This window comes from Mustelus asterias, chromosome 5, assembly GCF_964213995.1.
Source record: "Mustelus asterias chromosome 5, sMusAst1.hap1.1, whole genome shotgun sequence".
NCBI classification, from domain to species: domain Eukaryota; kingdom Metazoa; phylum Chordata; class Chondrichthyes; order Carcharhiniformes; family Triakidae; genus Mustelus; species Mustelus asterias.
Window position 1 is genome coordinate 94,301,421 of NC_135805.1, and position 13,031 is coordinate 94,314,451.

Consider the following 13,031-nt stretch of genomic DNA (forward strand, 5'->3'; position numbering starts at 1 on the left):
GATCTTGGGGTCCATATCCACAGATCTCGAAAGGTTGCCACTCAAGTGGATAGAACTGTGAAGAAGGCCTATAGTGTGTTAGCTTTTATTAACAGGGGGTTGGAGTTTAAGAGCTGTGGAGTTATGCTGTAACTGTACAGGACCTTGGTGAGACCACATTTGGAATATTGTGTGCAGTTCTGGTCACCTCACTATAAGAAGGATGTGGAAGCACTGGAAAGAGTGCAGAGGAGATTTACCAGGATGCTGCCTGGTTTGGAGGGTAGGTCTTATGAGAAAAGGTTGAGGGAGCTGGGGCTGTTCTCTCTGGAGCGGAGGAGGCTGAGGGGAGACTTAATAGAGGTTTATAAAATGATGATGGGGATAGATAGAGTGAACGTTCAAAGACTATTTCCTCGGGTGGATGGAGCTATTACAAGGGGGCATAACTATAGGGTTCGTGGTGGGAGATATAGGAAGGATATCAGAGGTAGGTTCTTTACGCAGAGAGTGGTTGGGGTGTGGAATGGAGTGCCTGCAGTGATAGTGGAGTCAGACACTTTAGGAACATTTAAGCGGTTATTGGATAGGCACATGGAGCACACCAGGATGATAGGGAGTGCGATAGCTTGATCTTGGTTTCAGATAAAGCTCGGCACAACATCGTGGGCCGAAGGGCCTGTTCTGTGCTGTACTGTTCTATGTTCTATGATGGAGCATTTGGCAATTTAAATATCCTGGGCTGGTTGTACAGTCAATGAAAAGTGGCACCAGCCTGCTGAGTGAACACAAAGGTTAAATGGATTTGTTAGCAATAAGAGTATGTTGTGTAGTTACAGCAAGCAATACAAAGATGGCTCAACCAATGCATCTTTATGGTGCATTCCTGGAGATGCTCATTATTTAACGCAGAGTTCACACAAGCTTTCATATGGAATAAAGTTGGAGATTTTTCTGTGTTCCGAGATTATTTTCTTCCAATGCAGTGTCAGCAATATTCTGTTGGATGTGAAGGCTTCACTTCAAAACACTAACTTATTAGTACTCAATGTTTGCATCAGAACTTACCAGCTTGTGCTGCTGCAGAGCTGATGATAACAGGTGTTGATGCTACCAGCCTAACTGGTGTCCCTAATCCAGTTCTTGCTCCAGGGCCCACCACCAAGGCACCAGTTTGGTCATAGTAAGCAGCCGGGGCTAAGACTTGATAACCTAAGCAAAAGAGATAACCAGAAGTTAAATCTGTATTATGATATTATGCAGGAATATCCCATCTCTTTCCCTAAAATGAACACAGAAAAAGAGGGCACTCAGTACAGCACATACCATAATGTTATTACAATTAAGCAACTCTTTCTTGAGGCGTTTCCCTTCTTAGTTGATGCTCTATAACTACAAAGCTGAACAAACGCTCTACTTTCTCAAGAGGTTAAGGAAATTTGGCATGTTCGCTACGACTCTCACCAACTTTTACAGATGCACCATAGAAAACATTATTTCTGGTTGTATCACAGCTTGGTATGGCTCCTGCTCTGCCCAAGGCCGCAATAAACTATAAAGAGTCATGAACAAACCCCAGACCATCACTCAAACCAACCTCCCATCTATTGACATTGTCTACACTTCCTGCTGCCTCAGAAAAGCAGCCAACATAATCAAGGACTCCACATACTCTCTTCTACCTTCTTCTGTTGGGAAAAATTTACAAAATTCTACGGACACGTACCAACCGACGAAAGATGTTGATTTTTCTCTACACCCTAGCTATGACTGTAACACTACATTTGCACACTCTCCTTTCCTTCCCTATGAATGGTATGCTTTGTCTGTATAGCGTGCAAGAAACAATACTTTTCACTGTATACCAATGCATGTGACAATAATAAATCAAATCAAAAAATTAAGAACTTCTCATTTCACAAGAGGAGGCTTCATGCCACATCTAATAATCTACTCTGAAAATTCTGCTCACATTTTGACAATCAGAATTTGACAATCCACATTCTACAAATAAGTCAACTTGCTCTATCTCCCAGTATTAATAATCATTTTTTTAAATCCCAGGATCTGGATCCACATTTTCATCAAAACTTAGATCGGTTCTTCCCTGTACCTTACCCTGCATACAAGTTCCACTGAAACTTGTCCATTAATTTTTGAGATATATTCTTTACTGATAAACATACAAACTGACTAACAGGTAAAAACATTACTTCTACCCACCTTCAGTGACAGAGTAAAAAGATTAATACCAAGAGGACAAGTTCCATTACTCCAAAAGCAGAAAAAACAGCTCATTACCTTTCCCGGTCAACTTATTTTCTCAGCAAATGCCTGCCAATTTCCTCCTAAAATTAGGTTTAAAACTTCACCAGAGTATAATTTAGGTTTGGTTTGAACAGCCATCACTTGGCTGTCTAATTTCACTTGGTGTGTGGTTGCAAGAAAGACATTGCATGCAAAAGAAATTTCAATAATTAACAAGGACACATCTATAGGGCTCATGACTACACTTCTGCAAGAATTACTTTAACTTCCTATACAGTCACCTTTAGTAAAATCTTTAAGTTGACCAGCTTTATATAGTCAGCAACTTTTTCTAAATTAAAAACAAAAACATAAATTTACAGATAATTCCTCAACCGTTATCTGATTTTGAAACTTGGAAAGCAGCAAACATCTGTGGCCCCTCAAAATCCCCAATGAGATTCTGTAATGAAAACACCATATAGAAATTATTGGTTCATCACATTCATACCAGCCTCTGCAAGAGCAGTCAGTCAGTCCCATTCTCCTGTCCTTCCCCCATAGTGCTATCCAGTTTTCTGGTAGGTAAGTGCATGGGTGTCTCCAATAGCAAGTTATTTTGTACTTATGCTACTGTAGATATCAGAATTGCAAGCAAACCAAATGTTCTCGTGTAATATGTTGCACATACAGCATGAACAGTATCTTGGTTATTTTCGAGTTACTACTAAGCATAAAACATTTCAACTAGGGTACTGTGTCCAATTTTGGACACCACACTTTAGGAAAGAAATTAAGGCTTTAGAGAGGGTGCGGAAAAGATTTATGAGAGTGGTTCCAGGAATGAGGGAATTCAGTCACACCGATATGCTGGAGAAGCTGAGGCTGTTCCCTTTGGAGAAGATTAAGAGATTTAATGGAAGGTTTTCAAAATCATGAGGTGTCTAGATGGAGCAGATAGAGAGAAATTGCCCCCATTGGCAGAAGGGTCAAGAACCAGAAGGCACATATTATAAGGTGATTGGCAAAAGAATCAGAAACACTTTTTTTTTAAAAACCAGGCTAGTGATTGACATTTGGAATGCACTGCCTGAGAAGGTTGTGGAGAGAATTGTGGCTTTCAAAATGGAGATGGATAAGCATTTGATTAGAAAAAATCTGCAGGGCTATGGAGAAAGAGTGGGGGGAGTGGAATTAGCCAAATTGCTCTTGCAGAGAGTCAGCACAGACTAGAAGAGTTCAATGGTCCCCTCTGTGCTGTAACCATTCTATGATTAAGAACATAAGAGCATAAGAACTAGGAGCAGGAGTAGACCATCTGGCCCCTTGAGCCTGCTCCGCCATTCAATAAGATCATGACTGATCTTTTCGTGGACTCAGCCCCACTTACCCGCCCGCTCACCATAACCCTTAATTCCTTTACTGTTCAAAAATTTATCTATCCTTGCCTTAAAAACATTCAATGAGGTAGCCTCAACTGCTTCACTGGGCAGAGAATTCCACAGATTCACAACCCTTTGTGTGAAGAAGTTCCTCCTCAACTCAGTCCTAAATCTGCTCCCCCTTATTTTGAGGCCATGCCCCCTTGTTCTAGTTTCACCTGCCAGTGGAAATAACTTCCCTACTTCTATCTTATCTATTCCCTTCATAATCTTATATGTTTCTATAAGATCTCCCCTCATTCTTCTGAATATAGCCCTAGACTACTCAGTCTCTCCTCATAAGCCAACCCTCTCAACTCCAGAATCAACCTAGTGAATCTCCTCTGCACCCCCTCCAGTGCCAATATATCGTTTCTCAAGTAAGGAGACCAAAACTGTACACAGTACTCCAGGTGTGGCTTCACCAGCACCTTATACAGCTGCAACATAACCTCGCTGTTTTTAAACTCCAGCCCTCTAGCAATGAAGGACAAAATTCTATTTGCCTTCTTAATTACCTGCTGCACCTGTAAACAAACTCCTTGCGATTCTTGCACAAGGACACCCAGGTTCCTCTGCACAGCATGCTGCAATTTTTTACCATTTAAATAATAGTCCATTTTGCTGTTATTCCTACCAAAATGGACGACTTCACATTTACCAACATTGTACTCCATCTGCCAGACCCTCGCCCACTCACTTAGATTATCTATATTCCTTTGCAGACTTTGTGTCCTCTGCACATTTTGTTCTGCCACTCATCTTAGTGTCATCTGCGAATTTTGACACACACTTGGTCCCCAACTCCACAAATCATCTATGTAAATCGTAAACAACTGCGATCCCAACACTGATCACTGAGGCACACCACTAGTCACTGACTGCCAACGAGAAAAACACCCATTTACGCCCACTCTTTGCTTTCTGTTAGTTAACCTATCCTCTATCCATGCTAATACATTACCTGTAACACCATGCACCTTTATCTTATGTAGCAGTCTTTGGTGCGGCACCTTATCAAATGCCTTCTGGAAATCCAGATACACCACATCCACAGGTTCCCCATTGTCCATCGGACATGTAACGTTCTCAAAGAATTCCACCAAATTAGTCAAACATGACCTGCCCTTCATGAACCCATGCTGCGTTTTACCAATGGGACAATTTATATCCAGATGTGTCGCTATTTCTTTCTTGATGATAGATTCAAGCATTTTCTCTACTACAGAAGTTAAGCTAACTGGCCTATAGTTACCTGCCTTTAGTCTACCTCATTTTTTAAACAGTGGCTTCACATTTGCTGTTTTCCAATCTGCGGGAACCACCCCAGAGTCCAGCGAATTTTGGTAAATTATCACTAGTGCATTTGCTATTTGTCCCGCCATTTCTTTTAGTACCCTGGGATGCATTCCATCAGGACCAGGAGACTTGTCTACCTTTAGCCCCATTAACTTGCCCAACACTACCTCTTTCGTGATAATGATAGTTTCTAGGTCCTCACCTGCCCTAGCCTTCCTGTCATCAATTTTTGGCATGTTATTGGTGTCTTCCACTGTGAAGACCAACACAAAATACCTGTTCAATGCCTCAGCCATTTTCTTATTTCCAATTGTTACATCCCCCTTCTCATCCTCTAAAGGACCAATGTTTACTTTAGCCACTCTTTTGTTTTATACATTTGTAGAAACTTTTGCTATCTGTTTTTATATTCTGTGCTAGTCCTGATTCTAGTCTATGAGAGGAGTACAGGGGTAAGTCAACACAAAACAAAGTAAAAGGCTTTGAATCTGGAAGAGATTCCTGGAACAGATTCTGGCTGATGAAAGTTTTGAAACTGTTGATGAATGTGTCACATTTAGGCAGAAGTAAATGTTATGCCTTGGTACAAGGAGAAAAAATAATGAAATTTTGTGTGCTTCGGGGGACATAATGTGATTTATAAAAGCATATTATTGTCAGTGCCATTCTGAACTTCCCTCTAGTTTTCCTTCTAAACGACAAATAAGACACCCCACAAACTTAACTTCCTTGCCACATCATCTGTGTGGAAATCATGACTTATCACAGTATCTCCTGTCCTAATTCTTTCCCAGGACCTAAACAATGGGCCTTCTTACCTCCCAGAGTCTTCCCCCTTCCTACAAAATCAAGGTTTCAACTCAAGTTTGATATCAATTAATTACCACTTCCTGAATTGCATCGTCTCTTTTGCCTATGGTGTTTTTCTGACTACATACAAACATATATGGACGAGCATACGAATTAGGAGCAGCCACCCGGCCCCTCAGGCCTGCTCCACCATTCAATAAGATCATGGCTGATCTGATTGTAACTTCAACCCCACATTCCTGCCTATCCCTAATAACCTTTCATTCCCTTGTTAATTAAGAATCGATCTAGCTTAGCCTTAAAAATACTCTGCTTCCATTGTCTTTTCAGGAAAAGTATTCTGGAGGCTGAGAGAAAAGAATTTTCCTCACCTCTGTCTTAAAAACAAAGGCGTCTCTCTTTTTAAGTGACTTCTAGTTCTAAATCCTCCGACAGGAGGAAACATCCTCACCACATCCACCTGATCAATACCCCTTAGGATCTCCAAGGTTTCTATCAAGTTGCCTCTTCTGAACTCTAGTGGATAGAAACCTAACTTCTCCAACCTTTCCTCATAAGACAATCCGTCCATTCCTGATATTCGTCCAGTATATCTTCTCTGAACTGCTTTTAATACATTATCGTTTTTCCTTAAACAAGGAGACCAATGCAGTACAGAGTACCCCAGATGTGATCTCACCAATGTCCTGTACAACTGAAGCATAACATCCCTACTTTGGCAATCAATTAACTTCACAATAAATGGTAACATTCTATTGACTATCCGAATTACTTGCTATACCTGCATACAGTAGGACACCCAGATTCAAAGAACAATGGAAAGTACAGCACAAAAACAGGCCTTTTGGCCCTTCAAGCCCGTGCCGATCATGGTGCCCTAACTAAAGTAAAAAAACCTTCTACCCTTACTCAGACCGTATCCCAGTATTCCCTCCCTATTCATGTACCCATCCAGATGCCTCTTAAAAGAACATCCCTCTGCACTGCAACTCTGCAATCTCTCACCATTTAGATATTTTGTTTTCTCCCTGCCAAATTGGACAATTATACCTGTATCCTGATATGTAAGCATGATCATCAGTGCAGCAACATCTGTGCAAGGAGAAGTAATTCGGAGACATTGGCAGCACTAATCCAGAATCTACAAAAGTCAAATCCTTTAGGTCAATAGGAGACAAAACTCTGGGTTGAGACTACTGGGAATTTAGATTTACTATGTTGGCTGTGACAAAGGGATTAAATGAACAAATATATTTTAAAGACTGGGATTACATAGAATGTTTCATTTCTGAAATAAATTAATAAATATTGTGTTGGAATAATAATTGGATTAACGGCTGGAAACAGAGGCGAGGCAAACTATGACATTGCTCTGATTTCGGACAGGGACCGGGTGCTATTATATTACCACCCTCTGCCTAAAGTCCCAAACTCCAGCCCTGATAGGTATGATCAAACTGGTAAAACCCACCATTTATGTTACTGAAGAAATCAAACAAGACCTAGAGAAATACTTTGAAAATACAAATCCAATATTAGATTCCTCCTAAAAACCTACAAAGATTTAAAAAAACAACTAACTAAGGCCTAACTGGATCTGCGTAAATGTCATACAGTGGGCGAAGGACAATAAGAAGGAAATTGAGACCATGTGAGAAAATAGCTGGTGGAGCACAAATGTTCAGACACACCTTTGACTATGAATTCGCTCTTGTATCGTAATCATTGTAATGTTTCTGATCTTGATTTATCAAATGTATACTTCAATCATGTTTAAACATTGGTTTAAAGAAATGGAAAGTAATCTAGAGATAGAATTGTTTGTAAGGAAAAGAAAACAAATGTTAAAATGAGATTGTGAGATTGTAACATGGCATGGACTTGGATATACACTCACGTGAGCCAGGTATAGTTATGATCCAATGCGCTAACGCTCAATGGATCAAAGGGGTGACTGTAGCCTGATGCATATTCAGAAGGCACCAGCAAAGTCTGATGGTTCTAAGGACTAACTCTGTATCAGGCTAGGGACTGTGGGAGCAGCAAAGAACAGATTGTGCAGCAATAGAGCAAGCATGGAAGCTGATTGGGCAGTAGCTGTTGTTATGCCTTGAACAAGCCGTGATTGAATACAGACCCCTCTGTGTTGTGCTCCTGAGAATTACGAACCCTGACAGAGGCATGACGCTTCAGCATTCATTCAAAAAGAGAGTGATTGATTAGTGCCTGTCCTGTGAGTACATGACTGGAAGCATGATCAGCGCCAGCAACATCTGTATGAGGAAGAGAGATTTGGAGACATTGGCAGCAGTAACCAGGGATCAACTGCTGCAGAAGCAGCAGCAAGACCCTGAGTCTGAGACTTGGACACATCGGAATAAGGCCCGTCAGGAGGATCAGTTCTGATTAGACCCCATTTGGAATATTGTGAGCAGTTTTGGGCTGCATACCCCCGGAAGGATTTAGTGGCCTTGGAGGGGGTCCAGAGGAGGTTCACAAGAATGATCCCAGGAATGAAGGGTTTGTCATATGAGGAGCAGTTGAGGAGTCTGGGGTTATACTCGATGGAGTTTAGAAGGATGGGGGGGATCTAACTGAAACTTACAGAATACGGAGAGGCCTAGACAGAGTGGACGTGGAAAGAATGTTTCCACTCATGGGAGAGACTACAACTTGGGTGCACAACATCAGAGTGAAGGGACGCTCCTTTAATACTGAGATGATGTGGAATTTCTTCAGCCAGAGGGTGATGAATCTGTGGAATTCAGAGGGCTGTGGAGGCCAGGTCAGTGAGTATCTTTAAGACAGAGATAAAAAGGTTCTTGATCAATAGGGGATCGAGGGTTAGAGGGAGATAGCAGGAGAATGGGACTGAGAATCGCATCAGCCATGATTGAATGGCAGAGCAGGCTCGATGGGCCGAATGACCTAATTCTGCTCTTACATTTTATGGTCTTATAGTTTGCCTTGCTGTAGGCAATATCTCTAAGATCAAGTCGTGAGTTTGGATATTTTGTGAACTTTTGAATACTGTGTGTGTAACAAAGTAGGTCAGAGGTCAGTTACTTTCTGTACAACAAAGTGAGAGGTTAAATATTTTGTGTATAACAAAGTTGATGCCTGATGTGCTAAAGTTCTGTAGTAGAATTTGATACTTTTGGAGTAACTTAGTAGAGTACAATAAAGGAGATTTGCTGTACAATAATTTGAGAATTTGAGTGTCTTTATCCACAGCGTGAGTTGACCCAAATTCAGAGCATCACACCTTTGGTTACATTGTTCTCCATTTGCCATATTTTTGCCCAACCACTTAACCTATGTCCCTTTGTAGCCTCCTTACATTCTCTTCACAATTTACATTCCTACCTATCTTTGTGCAATCAGCAAATTTAGCAACCATACTCGAGTCCCTCCAGTCATTTATATAAATTGTAAAAAAGTTGAGGCCCCAGCACCGATCCCTGTGGCATACCACTCAGCACATCCTGCCAACCAGAAAAAGACACATTTATGCAAACTCTGTTTCCTGTTAGCTAGCAAGTCTTCAATCCATGCCAATATATTACCCCAACATGAGCTTTTATTTTGCACAATAATCTTTGATGTAGCACCTTATCAAATGCCTTCTGGAAATCTTACATCGAACAGCTCTCCTTTATCCATAGTATAAGCGAGTCCTTCAAAGAACTGCAATAAATCGGTAAACATGCTCCTGTCATCATGACTTTAATTGGTCCAGGATGGACAATGCATGATAATATGCTAGATTGGTATTCTAAAAAAACCCCAGAAAATACTAGATATTTTCAGAAGATCTGGCAGCATCTGTGAAGAGAGAAAGAGTTAACCCTTTGTGCCTGTATACCTCTACTTCAGTTCTGAAGCTTCATACGGTCTCAAAACATTAGCTCTGTTGCTCTTTCCACGGATGCTGCCAGACCTGCTGAGTTTATCTAGCATTTTCTGTTTCTATTTCAGATTTTCAGCATCCGCAGTATTTAGCTTTAAATTAGCATTCTGAAGTTTTGTTTTAATTAGGAAGAGAGTTAGGGTGAAACTTTGATTAACTTTTCGCCTGCATTCTGAATGTATAAAAAAGCAGCCCATGACAAGATTGGATTATCCATTCACAGAAAAGAACAAACTTGATGAGTTGAATAATATTTTTCTGCATTTGCTTTCCCATATTCTCATGTTATGGTAGGAAACCTATCTTAATTCTGTGCCACATATGGCAGGGAAGTCCAATCCCATGATGGACTGGCCTATCTCCATCAGGGCTACGATGAGGCTGCACAAACTCACTGAGCTAGAGACTGTATTTGAGCTCCAATTCCCTGTTAAAATTGAGGATGTAACTTTAGGGGAGAATGGCTGTAATGCCCTCCACAGCCAATTAGCTTACCAACACTAATATGAGGAAACACTACTTGGGTGAAGCAGTAGAAATCTCTCAGTGTCCAGGAAATTGCATGGGCTACTGAATATTGGAAAACATACTGTGATGCACCAAGTGGCTGGACTGTTAAATAGTAAAAACAAGAAACTTGTATACCTGGCATTCCTGTAGCGAGACCTTGGCTAAAGGCAAGAGCTGGATTGGCAGCAGCAGCTGCTGCCAGTGAATCTGCTTGTTGACCCTGCTGACTCTGACTTGGGGTGAGTGGACGCTGATTTCCACCACGCAACACCTAAGAGTAGATAATAATAAGTTTTGTCACAATCAAGACATACATCAGTTAATCAAATTTATAGGTAAACTATTTCTCATCTTGAGTTTAGACAAATAATAGAGCAGGGCTTGCTATAAAGACAAGGTGGTACTCCATTATAAGCATAACCAACACCTAAAATCAACAATGAGCAAGTCACTTAAAATCTGCACAAATCTGACTGCATGGGGAAATATTTATACATCTTTTTGAAGCCATTATATTAAGAAGGGTGAACTAGCCATTGAATATCAATTAGTGTCACATACTTGTTGTTGCCCTTGTTGTGCCTGTGTTGCAGCCTGCTGGTTGGGAGTATTGTTTGCAGTTGGTGCAGCTGTTTGCTGTTGGAACAGATTGGCTGGGTACACACTCCATGGAACCCCATAATACTGAGGTGAGACAACTGTGGGGCCTAGCACAAAAACACAAAATGGTAAATCAGCAATTGTCACTGGTCTTTATTCAGCCTAGTAGCTTGACTAGAATTACATTGTTTATAAATTAAAATGGAGACCTCCTAACTAAATCTGATGATCTTGCCCAGTGAGTGACTATACCGTAGAGATCCCAGATCTGACCTCTTAACAAATCTCAGATGAGGGGGAGCAAAACTTCAGTATCCCTGACAGGAGAGGAGAGAAAATCGTTTGGAGCTTCCACTCCTGATCACTATCGAGCAAACTCTGCTTGAATTTACGTACGTGATTCCAATGTGATTCAAGTACCCATTATGATGAATGTCAACATAAGTCATTAAATCTCAAAAAGTAATGTGAAGCACTTTGGGATACTTCAACAAAATGTATGAGTGGCTGAACCGTAAGGACAGCCAAAGAGCATGAGGGGATAAGCTGGGAAAACACAAATTTAACATGTTAAATGCTGACACAGGAGAGTAGGCCCTGGCACATATTCTAATAAATTAAAAAAGGTACTGATTAGGCTAATATATATTTTAGCTGTTAATAACTGATTGCCATCTTCCATTCCTAGCTTATGTTGGCCACAGCTAAAGAGATTTTTGTTTTACTTTGCTCTATGTGGATGTGGGCAGTTCCTCAGTGGCCAAATGCCTGCAGTTACAACATGAAAACCAAATGCTGAGGTTTTCTGAATACAAAACATTAATATTGGTTTTCTTATATTAAATGTTGATGACATGGTTCAAAATATGAAACACGAGTATATAACTGTATATGCCTATAATACACATACAAATCATTTGTGGCCCTATTTAGTTTCATGGCGGAATTAGGTGTCTCTTAGCCATGTTATGTGGCAAACGGAGCGATCACAATGCCATATCTGGAGGAAAGAATATTGATACCATTGATTTCAATGGACTAACAGCACCACAATATTTGAAACTCAAGTATTTAGCTATATTATTAAAAGTCTTGCATGTCCAGTCATCAGAACTTTATCATACTTTCATGTCAAAATTTACAATGTAGCTGTGAAAATGGTATGTTAACATTTATAATACAATTGTTGTCTCTAACCACTAGATATCCATGTGGAATTAGTCATCAGGCCCCATTACCATTTCATATAACCCAGGCCTGTCCTCGCATGATTTTAAAATACTGGGGACACTATTGTTTCCCTGTACATTACTCGCCAAACCAGGGTCTGGATAATTTTCTGTTCCTGGCATGGCAACACTCTACACTATTCCTTCCAGCAGTCTCTTCTCCCCTCTCCCTGAGCCACCGCTTCTCCGAGTTGCCTGCTACATCAATCTCTCAAAGTCACGCCCTTCAATATGTTCTTGCGGCACCCAGTCTCCTTTCAATATTCTGCAACTGGTCTCTGCTCTTCATCTGAACTACCAGCTGCTACCATATAAGCATCACCTTGCTGCTATATACCCGAGTGCATTGCTTTTCCTTATATTTCCTGTTCTTACTTAACTCAGTCATATATTAGTTTTAGTAATGTTATCGTTTGAATTGTTCAGTGCATGTCCTTTCCTACAATGGAAAGCAACAAAACAAGGTTTCAAAAATTGAGTAATGGGGCCTTAATGGAGAAAAAGATTGGAGAAAGATTGGGATGAGATGGGGCAATGGGTCTGTATCTGGTAGATGCCTCTTAATACAGATGAATGCAATGTCTGCTTTTGTGTCTCACCTTAAAGTCAGATTATGAATTATAATTCTAATCCAGAGACTTGCGCACATAATCATGCTGATACTCCAGTGCAGTACTGAGGGACTGTTGCACTGCTGAAGTGTCTTCTTTAAGCTAAGATCCAGCCTCCTCCCTCAAGGGGATGTAAAAGATCACATGGCACCATTCAAAGAGTGGGCGAGAACATAACTGTCCTCACCAATATGCATCCTTCAACCAATATCAACAGCTTAACTGGTTATTTATCCCATTATCTGAGAAACGTAGATGTGCACAAATTAGTTGGGCGGCACAATGGCACAGTGGTTAGCACTGCTGCCTCACAGCACCAGGGTCCCAGGTTCAATTCCGGCTTCAGATCACTGTTTGTGTGGAGTCTGCATGTTCTCCCCGTGTCTGCGTGGGTTTCCTCTGGGTGCTCCGGTTT

General features: G+C 40.9%; 1 protein-coding gene across 11 annotated transcripts in view; it reads right to left on the bottom strand.

Annotated features, from left to right (window-relative positions):
* The window catches only part of LOC144493700 (pumilio homolog 2-like), a 136,103-nt gene that overhangs the window by 31,641 nt on the left and 91,431 nt on the right, over window positions 1-13,031 (bottom strand). For all 11 annotated transcript variants that reach the window (XR_013497774.1, XM_078213064.1, XM_078213063.1 and 8 more), the window contains 3 exons: window positions 10,738-10,883; window positions 10,312-10,447; window positions 1,048-1,191 (listed from right to left, as the gene is read on the bottom strand). Coding sequence is in view for 10 of the 11 variants with exons in the window: in XM_078213064.1 (XP_078069190.1) it covers window positions 1,048-1,191; window positions 10,312-10,447; window positions 10,738-10,883 (426 nt within the window). In the remaining variant the exon portion in view is untranslated. The remainder of the gene's footprint in view (window positions 1-1,047; window positions 1,192-10,311; window positions 10,448-10,737; window positions 10,884-13,031) is intronic.